The sequence below is a fragment of the Azolla caroliniana genome, unplaced genomic scaffold, assembly GCF_043228905.1.
Source record: "Azolla caroliniana isolate FFs.n. ecotype wild unplaced genomic scaffold, voAzoCaro1.0.p SCAF_10, whole genome shotgun sequence".
Taxonomy (NCBI): Eukaryota; Viridiplantae; Streptophyta; class Polypodiopsida; order Salviniales; family Salviniaceae; genus Azolla; species Azolla caroliniana.
The window spans coordinates 19,844,619-19,868,371 of record NW_028230445.1 but is presented as its reverse complement, the minus strand read 5'-3'; the positions used below and the strand labels follow the sequence as shown (position 1 = coordinate 19,868,371).

Below are 23,753 nucleotides of genomic sequence, written 5' to 3'. Positions count from 1 at the left end.
GTAACTAATCTCAAAAGCATGGCCTCGTTTTTCACTATAACATCTCATTGGTGTGCACTTGCATGGTTATGAAGACCTCGTTCTTTGTCAAGAATAAAACATATCTATCGATTGCAATTGTCACCAATACCAAGAACTTTTGCTGTTTAAATCAGTCTCTTAATGCCCACTTATTTTCCACCAATTTGCAATAGAACTTGGAAAACTTGAATGTAGGATGGCATCACAATGTAAGGCAACATTGTCAGACTAGGTAGTTTGAGCAAATCAGCGTTAGCTGCATCCTTTTCACAATGAGATGGACCTTCAACGTTATAAAAAACAATGTTAAATAATCTTGGCACTATGCAACGCATTCATTCCCATAGTGTTAAAACAATTTCACAAATTTCAAAATAAGGTTCACATTCCCTTTCTTTCGTTTGGTAATTCATGCTAAACAATCTCACAAGTCTTCCAATATTTGATTTCTACATTTAATTCTTATGGTTGTCGACCTAAAGTCACGCAGGTTGTGTGAGTTGGCCTCAACACCTTGACTTTAGAAATGGAACTTCAACCACCCAATTTCTCACAAGGTTTGGTAGTTGTGCATAAATCGTGTTTTGCCAAGAATTCTTTTCTACATGCAAGTGTAACTTATACAAAAAAATGTCATTTGTGAATGGATCAAATTAGATAGCCATATAGTATATGGAATTACTATACAATAGTGCAACATACATATGATGTGCATAATTTTTGCATGTAAAATATGCCATTTCTTTATTATTTAATCTTTTTTTTTTCTTCAAAGATTTTCCTCATTAATATTAAGAAAAAATATGTGAATGCTACAACTTAAGCTTGTGTGCCCAAAAGCTTACAATTTTCATGTACAATGGTATACAATAATCCTAAGACCAAAGCTAGAACTTTGTAAAAGGTATTGAAATTTATTGTTGCACTTTGCCATGCTTCACTGATATTCAAGAAAGGGTCCATGGAAGTTGATAGTTCCATTGAGGCCCTTGAGTTGACTCTGTAAATAGGGGTAACATTTTCCATAAGTGAAGGAGCTTGTTCTTTCTTTGGTGAACCCTGCATGTTGTCATATTGGCCGCGGATTAATGCTAGCAAGTTCTCCCATATCTCAAGCAAGACATCTAAGAGATGTTGATCTGTCGCATCATAACGGCGGTTGCATCGACATTTCCATAATGCCCATAACATTATTGTAGTCACAGTTTTCCATATCTGGATATTTAATTTAATCTTATTCTTGTGACATAAACATGATAATTTGGGTACTTTGGATGTCTTGTTGTCCTTGAAAGACACAATTAAGTGATGATAATGCTCCTCAAACAATGCAATATAGTCGATCATAGGGGAATGAATGCACTTTGCTTGGTAATAGATGAAATTTCCTTGATATCTTAAATGGAGAATGCTAAAAAGTCACACGAGAATTCCTCATGCAAGCATATGTTTCAATCACATCTCAAACAACAAGGAACGTGGCATTAAAAAGTAAATCAATACCATTGTGGAAAGTGTCTCGATGGATTGACTTGTCACTTATTGGTCGCTCCGAGTGTCTCTTTCTCACCAACTTGCCATCTCCTGGAATCTTAGTCGACATTTTCTTTAAATTATGAGTTTCATAACAATGATGGATAGCAAAATCAAAAGAAAATGTTCTTAAAAAATAACAATAGCGAGGAATCCCTCTTCATTATAATAAAAGAAGGATCCATAAAATGACATACCAATTCATGTTCATATGCACAGAAGTCAAATGACACGAGAAATGTCAAGATGAATTATTTCGATGAAAGCCCTTCATGCATTCATGTACATACACACATCGTTTTAATTCTCTTTGGCTTTTGAAATTCATTGATGTTCTTTGTGCTGTATGTACGTCTTTCTCTAGTTTTCTAAGAGTTAACCAACTCACCAAAAAACTTAAAAGATGACATTAGAATGCGTGGGTGGGAAAACTATTTGATGATGTAAGTTTGAGTATGTTGCTTGTTTTTCTGAGTCCTAATGCCTACAATGGTTCATCATGAGAGAACGATGGTTTGTTTAATCACATCCATAGAATGCACAATAATCCAAAGTGATTGACTGTAGTAGTAAAGGGGTCAAGATCATAGTGGGGTCCGACAACATTCCAGATATGGGCCTACAAATAAAATATGATAATAGTATGCTTTTGGAGAAGGATTTCGATGATTTGACTAGCATGTCACAATTGTAAGGTGTTATGTCTTTGCTTGTGACATGCTACAAGGCTAGCCATTTCGTCCTGTGCTTTACTATGCCGAAATTTGGGCGAACATTTAGTGTAGGGTCTAGAAGTCCATCACACCCATATCTTTTGGAGGCCACGTCGAGACCACGAGTAGATTGCAACGAGGTGAAAGCAATAAAAATTAGTGCCCATGATCTCATATACTAGAGCCCAAGGTCTCAATTACTAGATAGAACACACCATAGCATGAGAGGAAGGAGCATGGCAACGAGGTGGAAAGCAACAACGCAACAGTTCGAGCTCTTGCTCACTAGAGGACACACGTACAAAATATCGAGCTAGCAAGCCGTGGGATACTGATAAAAACGAGAGGGAGTTTAGAGGACATTTGTGGGAATTCCTCAAGGGCTTTAAGAGTTTTACTTTGGCACCCTAAACCCTAAACCCTAAACCCTAAACCCTAAACCCCCTCTCGAAACTACCTAGCCACTACAAAGCTGGGAAGTGCTGGTCACACACACACACACACACACACACACACACACACACACACACACACACACACACACACACACACACACCCCACTCATTAAAGCTAGAACTAACTTACTACTCAAATTGGTGGTGGTAAGTGCAGTTGTTACTTGCTTGTAAATAGTAGTAGACAGTAGTAGTAGAGTAGTTAAGTACATAGGAGAGCCCCACCAACAATAGCGGAGGGGTTAATAAAATATAAATAATACGCCTACAAAAACTCTCGGAGGCCAAATAAATAAATAAGCCAAAATGGAGGGTTAATAACATCAGTAAATTCTGAATAGCAAAAAATGCAAGGCAAAGTATGTGTGAAAATTCCTCTCTCAACACACACACACACACACACAAACACACACACACACTCTCTCTCTCTCTCTCTCTCTCTCTCTCTCTCTCTCTCTCTCTGTGCATCTTCTGCCTGCCTTTCTTCCATTCTCCATATCCTTGAAAAATCTCTCAATCTTCATCACTCTTGCAATTTCTCTGCATTTCTCTCTCGTCTCGTCTTACCATGTCCAGATGCTGCTACCCCTTGACTCAACTCTTTAACATTTGAACTGAACAATCAGTCCTTCTCCATCTCCGCATCCCATTCCGATCCTTGATTCACATTTAACATCTTCGCTTCATTCCTCTCTCCTTCTCCATAATCCCACTGTCATCCTTGAATTTATTGTTTGCATCCTAGCTCAATCATCTCTCTTTTTCTTTCTTTCTTCTTGTCTTTAATCTCTCTCTCTCTCCATATCCAGATGCGATCCTTGATCAATGTTTTGCAGTGTAACTTCATTTCTCAGTCTTTATTTTCTGTCCTGATCGTTCATCACCATCACGTCGCAACTAATTCAGAAGCAAGGATCGCCTTTTAACTCCATTAACGTTAATTTTAAATTATTTGCAAGCATGTGCAATCTTCTCAAGGTAAAATACCGCGTCTTTCTCGTATGCAATTCATTTCTTTGTTCCTTCCTTCCGACTCTCATTCTGCAGTTTACAATATATCATCGTCAGATCAGTATCTCAGTTGTATCTACATATAATGCGTCTTACTGTATTTTATGGCAGTAATGTTCAGTTCCTAAGCTCTTACTATCCTCATTAAGGAGCTCCTTATATAACAACCTCCATGGAATTGATATGTAAATTAAAGCAGAAAATGAAGCTTCATGACGATCTTCATTTCCATGAATGTCATCTAGCCTCATCGCTATCATACTATAATTACTACTTATACTGTTTATCTATAATCTATAGGTTTTGTTATCCATCTCGGATTTAACAAAATGAGCGAAAATTTCAGTGTTCAATAGATTTCGTCATTTTCAAGTTTTCCATATATATATATATATATATATATATTCTGTTATTAAATGTATGAACTGACTTGATCGTTGTAACTTTTCAATGATCACGGTCTCTCGATCTCTCCAGTGGACATATTGTTCGGAAGATACTCCCACTAACTGATTCATTTTTTAATTTTTACTGTACTTTGATCTGTGTTTTATTATATCCTGATCTCTGTCTTAATCATAGGGTCACGTTAACGATCGGATACAAAGTTGATGATTACCAATGATACTCCACAATGTCATATTTGTTAAGACTTTGGTGCATTAAATGCTAGTTCAGGAATTTTGCACGAAAGTTAAACCAAGTGATCAGAGATTCGCTCACAATTTATGACATATTCCATCTGTCTAAATAATCTTGTTATATGTATCTTGACGACTGTAAGATGGAAATAAGGCTTCAATGATCACGCGCGAAATTGGTCTTTAATTCTACTGAGTTTGTCTTGTGTGCGAACTTTAACTTTTTTCAAATGCCAGTCAGATATATCTGAAACCTAATGCTTGTAAATTATGGTTGCAGAAATTTTGCTTCAGAACTGGTTCAGTAAATGGAGATCCTACATCAAAAGATCAGAAGAATGATTTCAAGTCGACGCATTTTGAGGTACTCTCGTATGCTTTCAAATAAAAACGAGATTTGTTTTCTGAGTTTTCTACTTCACACTCATTTACTATCCTCGAGTGAATTGACTTGGTTCTTTTTACTACAGATTCCATCAATAAAAAATCCTATGGAAGATTCAGATCTGCAGCCTCGACTCATTATGCATCACGGAATGCCAATGCCATGTTCAGTGATTGCATATGATCCTTTACAACACACACTAGCCTTAGCCACCGAGTATATTCTCTTATATGCCTATCCTACGTTTGCATTTATAATGTAAAAAGAATGGAGTTTTATGAGGTTGTATCTAACCCCAGCTGATGCCATATACTTAATGGAAAACAAGCAGTAGTAATATAAATCGCTGCTAAAAAAGAAGAAATGATTGCTCTTATGCAAAGGGCCTTACTTTAGTGATAGAAGAGCAAAAGGATGAAACATCTAGGTTCTTACGTGACTGAAGATAAACAAAAAACCACTTGGAAGTAGTAGAGACACACATACACTCCTTTTTCTATTCATCTGCTTCAGTCTCTCACGTTGTGTTCTAGGGAGACACACGAGTTAAATCAAATAGTCAAGTTATTTTCTCATGGCCTTGGTTAAGGTCGTGTCAATTTATCTAACAGGGGGATATTGAACCTTGTGTCAAGTATATCTAGACCTTCCACACACTGAAATAGTCGTATGTCTACTATCCATGATCTCTCGTACAGCAGTAGCAATGGTAAGCCCAATCTTCTCTAAATAGAATTATGAAGAAATTCTGGTAGAAAATACAATTCGATTCACAGAAAAATAGAAAGAGCAGCATAAACTTTGTGCAATGTAATGAGTTTCTTACATATCTGGAGTAATGGACCTCGAGATGCTTCCCAAAGCTACACTGCAGAGTATAAATAGCACCGGGGCTTAGAGATACTTATATAACCGCCAATTATAGACGGGAAAATGGCAGTAGCTGTCTAACGTATTGAAGAATACTAGTCTTTAAAAATCAGTCAGCCCGTAGGCTAGGCCAGCATTTTATCATTTGCCAGCCAGCCATGGAAGTCAATTGCTTTTTATCTGGTATGTGTCGGATTGCATAGGCTTGAGGGATTTTCGAACCTATGATTAGCTGGAGATAGATATGCTGTTCTTCGTCTCCAGGAAATGCTTTCTTCTATTGTCTAATAAGGTGTATCATATTGTTTGTCCTTCCTTCTCTCCACGTTGCTGAGAGAGGTATGTGTTTTCTGTGTTTGGAACTATGCTATGCCGACAGATCTTTATTATTTTCAAATTTAAGAGAAATAAACGAGGACACGATGTCAATGATTATTCTTAACGAACTGAAGGGCCACATTAATAAGAAGTTTACAATTCTTCTCCAAATTTTTCTCTTGTAGCTTTAGATGGGAATTGTTAAAAGTCAAGAGAATATGTTAATACTAGACTAAGTACAACTGCTTAAATTTACTGTATATTATAAATGCTTATTTATACATTTTATTGCTGTACTTAGAGATGGAAGGATCAAGGTGTTTATTTCAACAGGATCAGAGATTCTCCTGCAGTCATCAAAAGTATCTTTAATTCGTCTTTTACAGGTTAGAGGTGAAACTATCAAACAATCAAAGCTAAACACAGAGTAGAAATTTGATGGTTTGGAGTTTGAAGTGGCTTGAAAGTTGAACTCTAAGATTTCACCTGTAATCAACAATACCAGTTCAATCAACATGATGTTGATTGTTCTTCTGTTTGTTGCCTGTTTGTAAGCTTCTTTGTAGATATCTTAAAAGTTCAAAGAACTGACTGTTGTAATGATCATTGAAGTAGATTCGTACCATATCTCTAACTTCAAGATACCAATGGCTATCATCTATCATATTACTACTATTTTAAAGGTTTATAACCCCTAATATGTTTTTGTTGTGTATGCAGTTTTTCAATAACCAGGCTATGCTAGTGAGTGTTAATGGAGAAAATGACATTGAGGCAAGTCTTTCTGAAGTATAATGTTTAAAGTTTGGATGTTAAAAAGTCCTGTTCGAGTGCTAGTTACTCTTTTGGGCGCTAGAACATTAACGATGATGTAAATAGACACTATCTTCATTGGGAGCAAACAAGAGAATCATTCTTCTAACTGGCAAGATCCCATCAATGAATTGCATTCATTTTTTTGCTCCACTACTTTTTACCACTGGTGACGAAGCAAGTCAAATTTTATACTAATCTCAAAGAATAAGTGATCTTTGGTCTGGTTATAAAAACTCCCTAAACAATCAAGGAAAAATGTTGTACTACACTGCTTTATCAAGAGTGGCATAATAAGTTTAAATGTTAAATTTTCACGTTGGACCTCTTAAGCTCAATATCAATGACTCCACAATATCCAGGAGCAAAAGGATACCGTGGAGTTCCATAGAAAATATAGATATTTTATATACAACCATTCTAAAATTGTTACATTTTTCTCTTGCAGATATGGAACGTAGGCACTGGTGAGCTACTTTGCTCAAGAAAATGGGAAAATGGCGTGACAGCATTGGCAGTAATACAATACAGTAATTTCTTGTATGCATTTTTCTTTTCTTTTGTTGAGAATAATTTTGACGCTACCTGGCTGCTAAAAGAAAGCTTTTATTCCCAATTAATACTACCGTCTTTAGATATATAGGTGATAAAACAGGGACTGTTACTGCTGCACAATATGATCATAAACAAAAGGAGCTTAATGTGGTACCCTACATTCTATCACTGTCTCAAATTCTTGGTAAGAACTGAATGAAATAGTTGATAATTTGACCAATAAATATGAACATTGATACATCTGTATGAATTTGGGACTCTAGAGCTGCAAATTTGATTTTGATGCCAGTTAGAATGAAATATTTAAATGCTGAAGTCAGTATCGCATGATACCCTTGAACTGTTAATCTAGACTTTATTATGGCGACCTCGAACACATGAAGCTTACATATCCTACATTATTTCCTTTCAATGAATTTCTATCCTTGCCAAATACAATTTGGTTATATTTGAGTAGAGCTTCATCTAAGATTTAGTATTGCACTCTTTCTCATCGCTGGATGGAGCATTGCACTACGTACCAACTAATAGAAACAACTTCGTTCTTCCGTGATGCTTAATGGGCTATTGCACAATGTACCAGCTAGTTGGAGAAAATTCACTCTTCCTTGATGCTTAATTGGTCATTGGGCTATGTAATCAGCTCCTGAGAGGACATCCACATAGTGGATAAACACCTTTGTATGTTTGGGTGGGAAATGGATTTCTGAATCTCTATATAATCAGGATCTAGAATTCTATTATGTTCAACGTCATGGACTTTTTTTGCAGGTGATTTCATTGAAAAATATGACGAAAAATCAGTTATCGAAGTGCTTCCTCAGCCAAGTGCAGAATATGAAAAGTATATAGAATTGACCCCTTGTATTATACATTTAAGTTCGTGCTAGAATTATTATCTGTTGATACATCTTATATTAACTGCATATGTTCATATCTTCTTTTTGACACATTAATATGTGCAACATTGTGCTAGGGTATTGCTTTGCTATGCAAATGGAATTTGCATCTTATGGGCCCTCCATGATGGTCAGGTTCTTGCTGTACGCACTCATACACAATCTCAGATAGAGGCTATTATTGAGGCAGAAAAAGGGCAAACAAACACCCCAAACCCCTCTTCAGAAAATGATGTAATTACTGATGAAGATGATGTCAGGAATCTCATGTCCGTGTGTTGGTGTTGCCCAAAAGGAACCACGTTTGCAACTGGCTACACCAATGGAGATATTTGGCTCTGGACCATTCCCTCAAAACTCAAAACTGTTGATAGAGAAAATAATCATACCAAGTTTTTATCTAGTCCTTTATGCAAACTCAATGGAGGATCGATGATACATGTATCCACTCTAAGATGGTGGGAGGATAGTGGCGGTAAGCTGGAGAAAAATGGATACCTTTGTGCTCTTGGGGGCAAAAGTTTTTCTGCATGTGATATGCTGAAGGTACTTGTTTGAATTCAAACACACGCATATAATCAATATACTTTGGCGAATCATATAAATTTAGGGAACTCTAAAGAATAATCTGTCCCAAAACATGCAAAATAATAATTTTATAGAGATTCAGAAGCATAATGTGCAAACATTGCATGTTTACATATTTAAACATCACTCTCAATTTTTGTCTCAATTCTATCTATCTTATTAACTCACCTTATTGATATTCGAATATAATTGTGTAGTGGTAAAGCTTGTCATTTGCAACTTGTGGTTTCAAGAATGGAACAACGTTCAGCATAATAAACTTTCATAGTCTGTGATCAACCACGCAAACTATTTCCTCTTGGTTTACAAAGTAGTTTTCACAACTCAAGAGTTTATCGTTATCACAAGAAGAGTGCCCGAAATTTGTTATGGAAAATATTTAATGGCCAAGCGGCAGAAATACTGTCCAAATAGGTTGGATGTCATCATGATAAATGCACGAGAGAGATAAATAGGCAATGCGGTCGTCTCTTGTGTTTCTTTCATTGACATTGAGTATTATGACTTTTGTAAAACATGGTAATTAATGCGATTGCCCACTATGAAAAAAGAAAACGATAGAGAGGAATTATGTAGGTGGTGTCCTTGAAGTCCAAATCTTCTGTGGAGCTCATTGTGCCTGGAGACTTGGCAGATATATCCGTGATAGATACTCCATCAAAAGTTCAAGTGATTGTTGCTGCTGCCAAATCATACCATTCGTTATACACCTATAATCTTAAAGACATATATCGCTCATTTAAAGAAGTGTCAACTGTTAAGCCCGTTTCAGTTGCATCTCCTCTACTTGAATCCAGAATAACAGCAGCAAAAACAGTTCTTCTCAATCGAAATGGAACTGTCGCAAGTCATTTGCTGGAGGTGATGTTGTTATCAATAGTTCCACTTTAAGGTTCTGCGTAGTTTTAATTCATGCTATGCACATTTTTCAAGTTCATGTATTAACAAATTCTTTTATTCCATTTATTGGCAGGTGCCTCGAGTGTTAAGTTCTTACCTTGGTTATCCATCTTCAGATGTTGATGAAAAATGCTTATTGAATGGCTACAATAATGCAGAATTTTCAACTAATTCCAGAGATAAGGGATGCTATTTATATGTGACAGGCCATGAAAATGGTTCTGTGCATCTCTGGGATATATCAAGTCAAGTTTCTCTGATTAAAATTGAGGTGCTAAAAGTAAACTTTTCTGATATTCCCAATTATTTCCATTTATAGATGAACTTAAACATTGTACCATGGATGTACAGGAAAGCAAGGGATCGAAAGGTCCATCTCTAGCAGCAGTTGAAGTCTGTTCTTTAGACTTCTGTTATGCGTCTGGTTTCCTAGCTATCGGTTACAAAAATGGCTTGGTACATACTACCCGAGGAAAACTCTAACTTTCATTTGAAAAATTCTCTTGCCCATATGACGACCTCTTTTTTGTGCAGATTTCACTCTATAAATTACATTTTGAGGATGGAGACACAATTACTAAAGGTGAAGCTTTCTACAGAGAACTTTGTGTCATTTCTTAGATTTTTATATCTGTTCAGATTTTCTTAACTTTTTTCACCTTCTAATGTTTCTGTTCGTTCCAACTTCCTAATACAGGGAATTGGAGGTTTGTTTCGAACTTTTGTAAACAAGAAGTGCCTATATCTTGCATTCTCATTTCGAGTCCTTGTAAATGTATAGCCGCTGGGAGTAAATGTGGCATTGTAAGGCATTTTCTCTATAGCTTTATGAAAGACCTGATGATTTATTTATAAAGGAAGTAACATGGAAAAACATTGTGGTATAGATATCCCTCATTCATTTGGAAACGAATGTGCTCCTCTTTAATGGAAGGTGCCATCCTAACATGACATCAGATATTATATCCTTAAACTTTGTTTCACTGCCAACGCAAATTTCTCTCCCCTGCTCTACTTCACCTTCAACCACAGGTTCCGAAAGACAGCAGCTCAATGTGCAGACAGAGAATTTATTAATTGTGACAACAAAGGATCCACAGATATTTATCGTTGATGCAAAAAGTGGTGGCTGTTGTAGCATGAGTCCATTGAAACTGAAAACTCAGAGCAAGGCCATTTCTTTGCATATATTAGGTATGGCCATTTGGTTGCATGCAGAAAACACAATCACATATTTTGCAAAATTTTAAGTAAAAAGCAAGTAGGCAAGATTCCTTGGCATTGTACCGTGTTACTGAATTTCGGAAGCTTCAAAAATGATAGTTATGTGCAACAACCTTTTCATAGTGACGTTTGTAAATAGCAATTAGCCTTGGAATAAAAGTCTGGAATGCTTGAAAATCAAATTCAAGGTTTTCTAATCACACATTTTTGAGCTGTAATTTCGCGAAATGAAGACGTGGGTTGTTTTAAGATTCTATATTGCAAGCTAAACCATTATTAGATTGTTTTTGCATTCTATTCAGACACTGCAGGTGATTCGCTTATTATGGCATCTGGTTATCGATGCCAATTAGTTCCTGAAACTGCTTCCTTTCAAGAGCCTCAAAATTTGTCAACAGAATTAAGTAAATGTCTGATTCTACTTTGTACTGAGGACACTCTGCGTGTTTATCATTTATCTTCTTTAGTTAAGGTAAGCTCAAATAATTTTGTGCAAATTTCATCGATCAAGTTTGTTAAGAATGTAATTTTGTTCTTTTATATATTTAAGCATAAACTCAGAATTAGATATTCAAGAATCCATTAAACTTTAAATCTGTACAGGGTATATGCTCATCTTCTATCAAGACATCGCTCAATGGTTCATGTTCCTGGGCATCCACTTTTCAGACTCCTACAAATAAAACAGGACTTGTCCTCATGTATCAATCGCATTTGATTGAAGTTCGGTTAGCAGTCAACCATCCTGAGTTTTATAACCTAATTTTTTATAGAGAAGATACCCTCGTCAGGTTTTCTTTATTTCCCCAAAGGTCCCTTAACTTTTATTATTTCCCGAAATGTGGTCGGTCAATTCCCTCTTTCAAGGAGGTGTATGCCATTTGAGTAGTTATATGGTCAATTCCTACCTTTTGTCTGTGTTATAGGTGCTAGTTGAGAAATTCTATGTGCTGCCTTAGGGGGTTTCACCAGGCTCATCTACGAAAATAATGAAAATTTAGGGACATTTGGGGAAAGAGAGAACAATTCAGAGGTATTCTGGAATTTGATGTGTCATATGTATAAGAAATCTGCTTCATCTTTTGTAGAGGCTTCCCAAAGCTGGATGTTTTGAAGTCTTTTTCACTAGAAAATGTTTTTAACTGGAAAATGGAGCTCAATCTTGGCCTCTTCAGACCTATGTCATGTTCTGCAAATGGACAAATGACTTTGGTATATACTTCTCTTTCTGCTTGAAAATGTCTTTCATTTCCTTGTCATAAAAATGTCTGTTACCACAACCCTGTTCATAAAAAAATGTCCGTTCAACAGGTGCATGATGATAATGAACTGCTATTTTTGTCTCTTGTTGATGCCAAACATGACATCAGGTAATACATCAATATTGTTCTCAATGATTCTCCGTTGTTTTATATTTATGCAGATTAAACTAGTTTTGTTGCAGATTTTCTGCATTAGCTTTGCCAGGAGTATCTGAGAACAGTACTAATCTAGACCCTGAGAAAAAAAAGGTTTGGTCTTGTGGAACTAAGAGTTTTCTTAGTCTCTGAAAACTGTTTGACTCTGTTTGACCTGAAAACTGTTTGATCTTCTGCTTTCTTTTTGGATATAGGCATCGTTTGGAAAAAGAGTGAAATCAAATGTCTTCTTAAAGACTCGTGACAAAGCAAATGAATCGAGATATCGCAAAATCCTAGAACTTGAAGAGCTGTTTGTAGGAAGCTCATCTCATCAATTATCTATTAACTCAAATGATGATTCAAGATCATATGAAATAGATAGTAATGATCTTGATATAGGTAAGAGGATTCATTGGGTTGCACATTGCACGAGAAAACATAGTGGAGCTTATTGCCTCTTATTATGCATCAGATGATATTGTTATTGAAGATGGCGATGGTGCTACAAGCTCAAATCACAGCAATCTGATTAAAAAGTTCAAGAAGAAAATCAAAATCAACAAAGGTTAAAATACAAAACTGAATTTGATTACAGATTGTCAAATGATATGGCTTTACATAAAACTCCTTTGATTTGTGCAGGGGATAAAAAACCTAAGCAAAGAAATCAGGCTGAAAATGAAGCACAGAATGATCTGCCTATAGGGCATGGTACTCGTACCATTGATGAAATCAAAGCAACATACGGTCAAGGGAGAGAACAGGTAGTCTTTATTTCTCCTAATTATTGAGAATGCCATTATGGAGTACCTTAAATTCAAATAGTTCAGATTAAGAATCATTACTTAACACAGGCTAAAATTTGATATTTTCTAAAATCCATAAACGCAGCAAGCAACATTCTCGAATTTAAATGGTTTAAATTAAGGATAATTAATTTTCAGTTTTGCCTAAGGATATTTTGGGGCAGGTTTTCATGATGAATTAACATATGTATTTCCTATTTTGGGGCAGAATGTCACAGGAACAGCAGCTGTTATGCGAGACAAACTTCTAGAGCAAAGACAAAAGCTTCAGGCAAAACAATATTGTCCTTCTCTCATGTGTCAACTTTCGTCTTATAACATCCTTATTGTTGTTATGATCATTCTCTCTTATTGCATTATTGTTTAGACCATCGACAAACGAACTGCAGAAATGCAAGAAGAGGCTGAAAATTTTGAGTATTTAGCGAAGGAGCTCGTGAAGACAATCCAAGAAAAGAACAAAAGAATGTTTTGAAGGTTTGAATTGTAAGAGAACCCTCTTCTCCTTTCCAAGATAGTGAAGCACGCTCAACAACATTACATTAAAGTGGTTGTAGTTGTGATGCCCACTAAATATCCAACATTTCCATATGACCGTCACATCATTCTGTCTGTGCACGCCATTTGTCATCCACAAATTTTAATGCGAATATTATGTAAATTTTCATAACTTCAAGCTCAAACATTCTTAATCCAAAAATCCTCCCACCAGGGGATGGATCTATGCCAAGTATGCTGTGAAAGCATTTTATCATACGTAATTAACACTATTTCACAAGCATACATACATGTACACGCATGCTCTAATCACTTGGGATAAGGGATCTCTCTATTCCTATTCATGATAAGGGATCTCTCTTTTCATTTCATTTGTGAAAAGAAAACTAACAGAAAACGTCAAGCTACACTTTTAATTTCCAAGCTGTGGTTCTCTGGGTATTGTTTTGTTGTAATTAATTTTGTTATTTATACCATCTTGAATGGTTGATTATTAATGGTGCGTTTGGTCTACACATCAGTATTATTGAAAGCTTTGGAATGAAATTGTGAATACAAAGTACATTGACATAAGCTAAATGCAGCAGGTGCAAACGTTTGTAGAATAAATGTGATCATTCATATTTTGTGGCATAAATTTGCAATAAATGTGTCGTATGCTCCCAATTATCATTTCATGTCAATATTGCAACTGAGGTGCTAATTTTGCCTTTGGTTCTATTCAAGTATGCAATGTGGGGTTGCCAATTTGGTAGTATGGTGATAAAATTATGCAAAAAGTTTATATATTAGCAGTTACAATACATTTTCCCTACAATTATTGTTTACTTCTGATGTACATGACCTTGTCCTACCTAGAAAAATACAGTTAGTAGTACAATCAACCAAACAAAAAATTTGACGCAATTATTGTCACATTATGTTCTTTGCCGAAGTTTACTCAATACTAGGTTCACTTTGTCATCCAAATGCTCAACCTCACGATAATTATCGTAGAAATCAAGAATGACCATGGAAATCTTTTTAATCTGAAAGTTGTCACAACAAAATGTATTAGCATCTCTAATTCTCTAATCTCATCATCCTTACATTCACAAAAAAAACACACGTACCAAGTTCAAATCAATCCGCAGCTCCTCAAACCATGAAGAGGCATCCCTTTCTTTGAGTATGCAGAGCAAGAATATACAAGACAAAGCGATAATGTGTGGCGGATACATAAGAATTATATCTGTTTTATATGTGTCATTTACCAAGGACCTGTCCATAGATTGGTAAAATTTTAACATCCTCTAACCATAAGGGTCCTTTCCATATCTAAAATGTTGAAAAAACGGATATATGCACCTAACTTTTTGGATTACAAAAATTACTAGATTGGCTAAGTTAGCAATTATTAATTAGGTCAGATTGGCTAAGTTAGCAATTATAATCTGATTAATTGATTTGCCCTAATTATCAAAAAATAGGCTAACAAATTTAATCACTCATTAAATTACTTCAATTTGCAAGTGATGTTTTAGCAATTCTAAAAATTTGCACGTGTTCTATTTTTTAAAACATGATGGGCAACATATATACCAGAATCACTCATTAAATTACTTAAATTTGCAAGTGGTGTTTTAGCATTCCTAAAAATTTGCACGTGTTCTATTTTTAAAAACATGACGGGCAGTCTGGTATATATGTAAAGAGTTAGGGTATATAGGCATTTTTCAACGAAACTAATGATGTTTTAGAGTTTTATACCATGCATCTGCTACAAGGTCCATCAGTCCCGCATCTTGTAAAAATCTGTTTGTGAATCATATGCATAAGAGAGATAATTGATGTAGAGATTTTTCTCATACACTAATCATTGAGAACTAGATTGATAGCTAATCCATACCTTACAAGAGGCCGATATGGATGATAAACAACAAGGTAGTAATCAAGAGATTCAAGTAGTTTCATTTCCATCTCAAGAATGTCCTTCACTTCATATGAGCTTCTTTCATCCTGAACTGGCAATCAAAATCCACCATAATTGTGAACATTATTAGAAATGTTACGATGATAAATTAGCATAGACAGTATGCTTTTTTTAAAGTAATATGAATTAGGATGAAGACACAAAGCAAGAAAACATGTGTTCAGCAAATTACAAAATAAGGACTAAGGTCCCAATGTTAAAATGAATACAGGTTAATAAAAGACAGCATAAACAACAGGCATTTGTTCTCAAGAAATATGAATTAAAATCAAGAAACAACGCAAACATTTTTCCAGCAAACAGGAAATATTTCGCAATCAGTGTCTTATTAACATTCAGTTTGAAACTAAGAATAAACTCATTGATGCAGACAAGCATAAGTTAGAAGACAATGTACATAGGAAAGAAACGAACATTTTACAGAGTATTATATAAACCGAAGGATTACGTACTGAAGAATCTAACCCTACTTTATGGAAACAATAACATATCCACACTTTTGATGGCCTACACTGCTGAAGAAGAAACATTATAATACATCATACATGTTAAGGAATCTTACATATCTTTTTCATGAAGAAGATAAGGTGCTTTGCTGGCACCGTGCTCTCTTCCGCTTTTGATGCCAAATACAAACAAGTTGGAGCTACTAAACAAGGATCAAATTCTGCAAAGCTTTTCCTGTCTTGTTATAAATGTACAAGGAGTGTAACGTTATAAATTATAAGCATCACTAAATCCTGATATACGAATCTTGAAAATTGACTACACTAGAGCATCCTGCTTTAATGAATTTAAGATTTGGTTGAAGTAACAATCCGACAATCATTATGCAAAGAAGCCTTCTCCTTATACTAAATATCATTATGATGACTATGAAAAACCTCAGCATTTGAAATGAATATAATATATATATATGTAATATGCATTCTTAATATTTAAAGCTTCGACTTAATTTGCATATGATTCAGTATTCTAACCTACTCAATGTCTCTATTCGTGCACATCCATGCATACATCAGTTTTGTGTATAATATGACAAATGAAATCCTAAAAAAATATAATTTAAAAAAGTTTATTGGGTAAAGTGGACACACATATCTACCTTGTGTATATGCGTCTGAAGTAAGCTATTGCAGTGGCAACAACCCTATATTCCAAAATATTGATTGTTCGTTATAGCATTTTAGTGAGGTAAATTCCAAAAGAAAGATCTAGTAGTCTTTCAAATGGGGTCTTCTCTACATCGCCCCCAAAAAGTTTTCAGAAGATACTTGAGTGGGCATGAGATGTAGAGAGGTTAAAAACTCTCATCATGTTACCTTTGCCTTACTTTTGCTTGGGTGGCCAATAATTTAATGTCTGGAAAAGCAAAGATAGTTATCTGTTAGCTTGAGAAATAAAAACATGTGATTAGGTGAAGCATAAAGTTTATACGTCCTCCAACACAATTTGCTACAATTATCTGTGTATGCAAGGGTGACATATGTCCGTAGATGCATTAAAATGTGTACAAGTAGTTGATCTTGACACACATTTATATACTACGTATTAACAGAACAACAAACTTTTTAAATGACATGAAAAGACACCATTTGAATCAAAGACACATAAAAAACTTCAAATATTTAGAGTTCCTTTCTTGAAAGTTGGAATGAGCCACTAGCTATCACAGTGCAAGAAAATAGAAGAAATTATAGAAATATTTAACCATCACATTTGTATGCAACTTATGGATACAAATATTTGGATAAAAGCATGCATATCTGTTGCAAATTAAGAAGTAAATAAGAGAAGTACATACATAATGACATGCCTATCTTGACCACTTTGACATCTTCTTCTGTCAATCCATAATCCCTATCTTCAGAAAGCACACGTCCTATATTATCTTCATCAAAAAGTGTTTTGCTGCCAATCCATAAACTCATAAGGGAGGATGCTCTTGTGTACATAGAAGAACTCAAAGGATGCAACTAATCATCTTCTGTTCTCTGATATAAGTAGTAGTGTCTGTTTAGATGTACTTGTGCATTTCAAATGGGAGAGAAGAAAAGAATAATATTATCTTATAACTTAGGGTTTAGGGTTTAGTTTTTAAACAAAACTGCTGGTGACCCTACATGTTAGAATGCATAAATAATTGATGTGCTATAATCATGAATATCTAAAGTATATTCTCGTTTTTATTAACTAGGATATTATTTTTGAAGTGCATACTAAGAAAGCATAAATACTCTTAAAGATATATCAGAGCAGATATTGTGATGCACAATAAATAGAATTGATAAAGAGAAGAGGATAATACTAGTGGGAGGAAGTCCAAAAATTGGCTGCCATAATTGCTTTAAACCTGAGAATTATAAAGCATAAAATTGATAAACTAGATTTGGAGAATACATGAGAAATTATACAGAAAATCTTTCCAAAAGTTATATATCGGTTAAATGCATGATTTCCAACCTACACAAAAAACTGTAAATGCTCATTACGTAATGCATGATTTCCTTGCCTTCTTAAAATAGAGGCACCCAGTTTTTTGAATGCATCATTTGCTAGAGTCCCAATGAGAAATACTAGCAAATGAAATCTTTTAGCCATATCTTCGGCATAAAAACTTTGAAAAATATATACCTCAGAAAGTTACCTTGTGCCCTCGCATATGTAAAAACTGGGAAATAATGTCTTTGTGTTTAACCTGCATAAGAATTAATATCAGTACTTTTCCCAGCACTGGCTGTCCAAAATACACGTGCATTGAGGTCTGATTATACCAGAAGATTCTCAGCTAACAAACAAATAATTTATGCAGTGGTCATATGATGATGTAAATATTTGCGAAACCTTTTCTATGCAACACCAGCTGATGTAAACAAATACTTGATGCAGACTTAACATCCACAATCCCTATTAAATCAGAAATCTCTATCACCTCAGATACTGTCTCACAATCACCAAAATGGATGATTGTGTCCTTCGTTCCCTTAAATTATCTAAAGATGCCTTTCATGGCATATGATTCAAACCAGCATGAGCTATCATGCATACAAGTTGTTCTTGAATCATATAATTCATTTTCTGATGACTAAATTTTTGGGAGGAGAATAAGGAGTTGTGAGCTCCATCATAATGTCATGTGCATCAGAGACAAACTAACCACCATTATTTTTGCCGAAGCATCTTAGCTTGTTTTGCCCTTAGTCATGCATAATCATTTTTTAAATGCTTTGAATAGCAGAGGGAAATCCTGTTCATTTCAGATTGCATCATCAGTCATTGTAACAAAATAGGCCACTAAAAGAATTATGGGAAATTGAACCACATACATCCCTCTGTAGAAGTGCTCTTAGCCACGCATAATCTTTTTTAAATGCTTTGAATAGCAAAGGGAAATTCCATTCATTCAGCTTGCATCATTGATTATTGTAGCAAAATAGGATGCCCCACTAAAAGAAGTATGAGAAGTTGGACCACATACAGCCCTATGTAGAAGTGCAAAGTACATCATCTTGCTTAGTTCCTAGCAACTTATCAACTGTTGTTCAACAAAGTTGTTTCGATCCTTTTTGGCTCAACTGGTCAAACTTGCTATGCCACAAAGAGGTTTCAGCATACAATGTTCCTCACTTAGCTGCTCACTCAGTTCCTCGAGCTAGCAACATTGATTAATCCCGAAGTCACCAAAGGTGGTTAAGGATTCATTTGGGCCAGAGTTACTACCATACCGGAAGTGTCTGATAGACCATAGAAAACTCATCAACTTGCACCATCGTGCTTGTGCAAGTTTTGTTGTGCATGGAGTTTCTTTATTAGGAAGATTTTTTTGCAGAAACCCCATATGTGGAGCATAGTATCTTCCATATGCCGTTATGGTGCATTCTGTTATCACGTTAAGGTAGAGTGAGTATGGGTTAGGGGTGCAGTGAAGTACTTTATTCACCAGCTCATAAAAAATATCGTGTGGGATCTTGGGGTTCATGCTAGTCTCAAACCTAGTGGGCAGGCTATCGGGACTGGCTATTGGCCTCTACCAAAAGAAAAGCTAACCCTAACCCTAAAGTATTTCAAATGAGAATGAAAAGGCACATACACACATTATATATCCTAGGTGTCACGTCAAATATATAAGAGGAAAAGACTAAAAGCATGTAATTTCGTAGGAACTAAATTAAAAGCAACCAAAAAGGTTATAAACGGCACTAGCAATGAAAGTATGGAAATTTATCTATCATTCTCATCTGTTTCATATATTCAAAAGTATGCTTATTTGAAAATTAATAAGGCACAATTCAGTCCAAGTTGATCCTAATCATATGCAAATCAAGATTCATCTTATAATTAATGAAATTCAGAAGCAATTTAGGTTAATTAACTAGATCAGAGATCTCTAAACATTTCCGTTAAACAGACAGCAATAGTTCTTTCAAAGGGACAAAATATATAAAAGTCGAAATAGACTGGTGAAACTTTATATCAGAACTGGCCATACTAAAAAATGAAGGTAATATTGATGCACGAAAAATAAAAAAGAGTAAAGCAGAGAACAGGAGTTTGATGGAGGATCAGTACCACAGCATTCTTTCATTACAACATTTTTGGTGACTCATAGATCAAAGTGACGTTAGAGAGTGGGATGGAAATTTCGTTGAGTTTCAGTAACGCGAATTGAATTTTATGCTGAAAATTCCTTGACATGAATACATCTATTTCAATAAAAAAAACTAGCTTTCTAAAGAATCCATGGGCACGGATAGGTTGGATTTTCATATGAAAATGGTACTTTTACTCAGCAAAGTGAACCAAGTGTACTAAGAACAATTCTTCATACAGGTTGTTTGATTAGGCTTTTTGAAAAAATACTCCGAGGTGGTTCAACTTCAGTCAACGAGATTTTAACTTCTCAAACAATTCTCCAAACAGGTGGTTCAATTTCAGTTAAACGAGCTAATATATTATCCTTTTCTGCCTAATTATTTACATAGGCAGTTTCATTGCAGGACAGAAAAGTAAGTTTAATAATTTTCTGACAAATTAAAAATAAGATTTTTGTCCAGGTGTTTTGACTACAGAAAAGAAAAATTAGGTTTAACTTTTGAGCAATTCTCCACACAGGTAGCTAAATAAAATCTTTTTGAACAGTCCTCAGCACTGACTTTCAGCAAAGAAAATTAGGTTTCTCAGAGAATGTCAAAGCTAAAATAGGCTACTACTGGAGAATCTTCTCGACACAGAATCAGAAATTCGATTCTCAGAAATTCTAACAATTCTTGACTCAAAAAGTAGTAAATCGATCCTCAGGAAAGGAAGGAAGAAAGGAAGGCTATTTTTTAAGCAATTCACGGCAACGCAAGAAGCAATCCGATTTTCAGGAAAGGAAAGAAGAAGAGTAAGACATTTTTCCGAATAATTGTCGACACATTTGGAGTGAAGGAATTTCTCGACATACAGGAATTAAGGTAAAGCAGATGCTCGAGGATTAGGTGTTTTTTTTGTTTTACCCTGAACGCGGATGCGCACGCAGAGAGAGAGAGAGAGAGAGAGAGAGAGAGAGAGAACCTGGAGCCTCCATCGCCGATTCAGCAGGAAGCTTTTGTCGGAAAGTGAAGTCAGACGATGACGACGACGACGAAAACTCGGGTTGAATTTATAGTCCGACAAGAGCACTCGTTTGGTTTCACACTTGTCCGTCCATTTGTCCCCCCCACCAAAACAAATGCAAACGTTATATGAGACATCATTTCGGGACACGTTGACAAGCCAATATACTCACGAAGAAGAAGAAGAAGAAGAAGAAGAAGACGGAGGAGGAGGAGGAGGAGAAGAAGAAGAAGCCACTCCCCATGGAAACCATCTAACTCCCTCAGATATGCTTTTAAACTCCTTGTGTGCTCGCTATCGTGACATGAATGAATGCACTGCACATATCTGAATCACGACCCGATCCCCTCGATACATCCAGCATAATCTTCAGTTTTAGATCAAGGTGTGTCAAGCGCGTGAATTGCCCACTATGTCTACCTCAACTGACAAATGTGGCTACACCCACCAAATCGGAGAAATGTAATCCCCAATGTCCCCAATGGCCACACCTCTCTTCCGACAACGTGACTAAACCTGCCAAATTGAAGAAATATGATCCCAAATGTGACGAGTGGTCTTACATTGTCAAGTAGTGATGACTATATTCCAATTGAGATGTTCAGAACAAATAAAAAATTGTATACTCCATACCTCTTTAGAGTTGATCCCAAATAGAACACACCCTAATCACCATTCTCCAAAATAAGGACCTTTGCTAGATATGGCAATGTAGATGCCAAATCTATGTCCAAAGATTTGTCATCATCCATAAGCATAATTAGTGTTATATTTCAATCTTGTTCAATCAAAGTGACCTCATAGGGAGTCATACAAGCTATAGGTAGTCAATCGCTAACAAAAAGTGAATTCACACCCCCATAAACTACAAATTCAACCTTGTTGTACCTCTCTCTCTCTCTCTCACACACACACACGCACACACGCACGCACGCACACGCACACACAAACAAACAAACAAACATGTTATACTTATGAGAATCTTGGAAAAGTATAGACTGTGGGACATGTTAATGATAGAGGGAAATCATCAAAATGTAGAAGTAGATGATAATGCAATGAGTTTTGATTTGACACATGATTTAGACGATTGTCCCATTATGGTAGGCTTCTTGTACACATGCTTATTGCACAAACTTGAAAATTATGAATAGTGCAATGCATTTCCCTATGACAAACATGTTGGCATGTCGCCCACCTTTGGGGGAAGTGACTATTGTTGTCTATGAGTTGATGAAAGTATGTGATCTACTCATGGTGAATACATTCAAAATCGCCCCTTGGTCACTTGACCCAAAAGCACAATACCTTATATTTCAAGGTTTCCATCTCAAACTTGCATAATGTAAAATGCATTCCAAGGTGTAGGAAAGAAGATGCATAATGTAACCTTACTATGAAAAGGCGAAACTGTATGCAAATAAGTTGAGAGCCAAGAAATTAGTTGCATCATGCAATCTATATGCAACATATTGGGTGTAGATGTGGAAAAAAATTGGAAGGAATCAAAGGATGTCACTCTTTAGGCAAGGTATGAATGCCTCAATTCACATATAGGTGGACATTCAGTGCCTAATTTGAAATTTCCAATGTAATTTTTTATTTGATGAGGAACACACACTATGTACATGTTTATTTGTCCCAAGTGCAAAATTTGGCTTCCTCAAATAAAATAAAAATTAAAGTGGGAAGAAATCTTATGATGTATGAGCCAACAAATAATCATTGTTGCCACCTTTTGGTGTACACAATGTTTTGTAAGTTGGACGTACGCATTATAAGTCCTACTTTTGGAGGTACACATTATGAATCCTACTTTGAACATTATATCAGCTTTTTGATTAATGTATGCTCACCTTGAGCTTGGGCAAAGCAAAGATCAATAAATATGACGAGGGTTGGGAAAGTTTAAAAGATGCCATAGATCACCCAACTATCAAAAGTTAAACCAAGCCAAAACCAAGCGTGCACTATAACTACCATATCTAATGTTTAAATATCAAAATATGTATTTCATACAAAGTTGTATTGGTAGATTGGCTTGTACTAATATCATGGTTACCCAATAGTGGCCAAGATAAACATTTATTGCAAAATATCAATAGTGCTTCAATTGAACAAAAAACAAAATTATGATTTCCTAAAACGTTTAATTGCTTTCATGTATGTGTGTCATCTATTATTACCTAAAAATTGGGTACATAACCCGAAATACTTCATGTCAAGTGTTGTCTATCCTCACATATGCACAAATACTCGGGTGGAAAAATTATAAATGGATTAAATGCCCCAATCAAACAGGGGACATCTTGCTTAACAAACCTCTAGAAATCCCCCTCCCCTTTCCCAATGCATGTGCACGATCAAGTCATCACTTTCTGCTAATCACCTGCATAAAGACTTTACTTCGAATACATTCAGAGTGCTTAAATTCATGGTATTCATCCCTGGTGGTTACCCTAAAGAACTGTTTAAGAAAATATGTGCCATGAAAATCATCGATCTTTCCCCTGTATGCACATTAATGCTAGATTCTACAAGGCAAATAAGTTG

The 23,753-nt window shown here is 35.6% G+C and overlaps 2 protein-coding genes across 5 annotated transcripts; one reads left to right on the top strand and one right to left on the bottom strand.

Moving 5' to 3' along the window:
* Nucleotides 1-3,502: 3,502 nt before the first annotated feature.
* Nucleotides 3,503-13,865, top strand: LOC147859440 (uncharacterized). Its single transcript, XM_087325742.1, has 25 exons — nucleotides 3,503-3,700; nucleotides 4,655-4,738; nucleotides 4,845-4,975; nucleotides 6,249-6,333; nucleotides 6,668-6,721; nucleotides 7,209-7,300; nucleotides 7,396-7,499; nucleotides 8,087-8,159; nucleotides 8,292-8,760; nucleotides 9,379-9,663; nucleotides 9,776-9,973; nucleotides 10,054-10,158; nucleotides 10,237-10,285; nucleotides 10,400-10,506; nucleotides 10,590-10,896; nucleotides 11,229-11,398; nucleotides 11,530-11,654; nucleotides 12,015-12,138; nucleotides 12,238-12,296; nucleotides 12,371-12,437; nucleotides 12,539-12,725; nucleotides 12,799-12,891; nucleotides 12,969-13,090; nucleotides 13,341-13,403; nucleotides 13,500-13,865. Exons 1-25 carry the CDS (start codon nucleotides 3,683-3,685, stop codon nucleotides 13,605-13,607), a joined length of 3,279 nt encoding a protein of 1,092 aa, XP_087181868.1. The 5' UTR covers nucleotides 3,503-3,682; the 3' UTR covers nucleotides 13,608-13,865.
* A 540-nt stretch (nucleotides 13,866-14,405) lies between these two features.
* Nucleotides 14,406-21,294, bottom strand: LOC147859439 (cyclin-C1-1-like). Of its 4 annotated transcripts, none has more exons than XM_087326029.1 (12): nucleotides 21,159-21,294; nucleotides 18,377-18,509; nucleotides 18,237-18,300; nucleotides 17,911-17,955; nucleotides 17,407-17,513; nucleotides 16,925-16,964; nucleotides 16,708-16,752; nucleotides 16,165-16,283; nucleotides 15,519-15,633; nucleotides 15,380-15,424; nucleotides 14,743-14,890; nucleotides 14,406-14,658 (listed from the first exon to the last, which is right to left on the bottom strand). In XM_087326029.1, the coding sequence occupies exons 4-12, from the start codon at nucleotides 17,940-17,942 to the stop codon at nucleotides 14,548-14,550; spliced, it is 762 nt and encodes a 253-aa protein (XP_087182155.1). In that variant the 5' UTR covers nucleotides 17,943-17,955; nucleotides 18,237-18,300; nucleotides 18,377-18,509; nucleotides 21,159-21,294; the 3' UTR covers nucleotides 14,406-14,547. The 4 variants fall into 4 exon arrangements, with proteins under 4 accessions (XP_087182155.1, XP_087182153.1, XP_087182154.1 ...); XM_087326027.1 differs by having other exon boundaries at nucleotides 18,250-18,300; XM_087326028.1 differs by lacking the exon at nucleotides 18,377-18,509 and having other exon boundaries at nucleotides 21,159-21,274.
* Between the last annotated feature and the right edge of the window lie 2,459 nt (nucleotides 21,295-23,753).

What these genes read in the sequence shown, in the direction of transcription:
- LOC147859440 (XM_087325742.1), top strand. An exon ending in TTTCTCTGATTAAAATTGAG is followed by an intron (nt 9,974 to 10,053) that starts GTGCTAAAAGTA and finishes ATGGATGTACAG; the next exon opens with GAAAGCAAGGGATCGAAAGG. An exon ending in GAAAATCAAAATCAACAAAG is followed by an intron (nt 12,892 to 12,968) that starts GTTAAAATACAA and finishes TGATTTGTGCAG; the next exon opens with GGGATAAAAAACCTAAGCAA.
- LOC147859439 (XM_087326029.1), bottom strand. Translation starts at nt 17,942, where the DNA reads ATGGCAGCCAATTTTTGGACTTCCTCCCACTA. An exon ending in TTTTGGACTTCCTCCCACTA is followed by an intron (nt 17,514 to 17,910) that starts GTATTATCCTCT and finishes ATGGATTGGCAG; the next exon opens with CAAAACACTTTTTGATGAAG. An exon ending in CAAGCAAAAGTAAGGCAAAG is followed by an intron (nt 16,753 to 16,924) that starts GTAACATGATGA and finishes TTTGGAATATAG; the next exon opens with GGTTGTTGCCACTGCAATAG.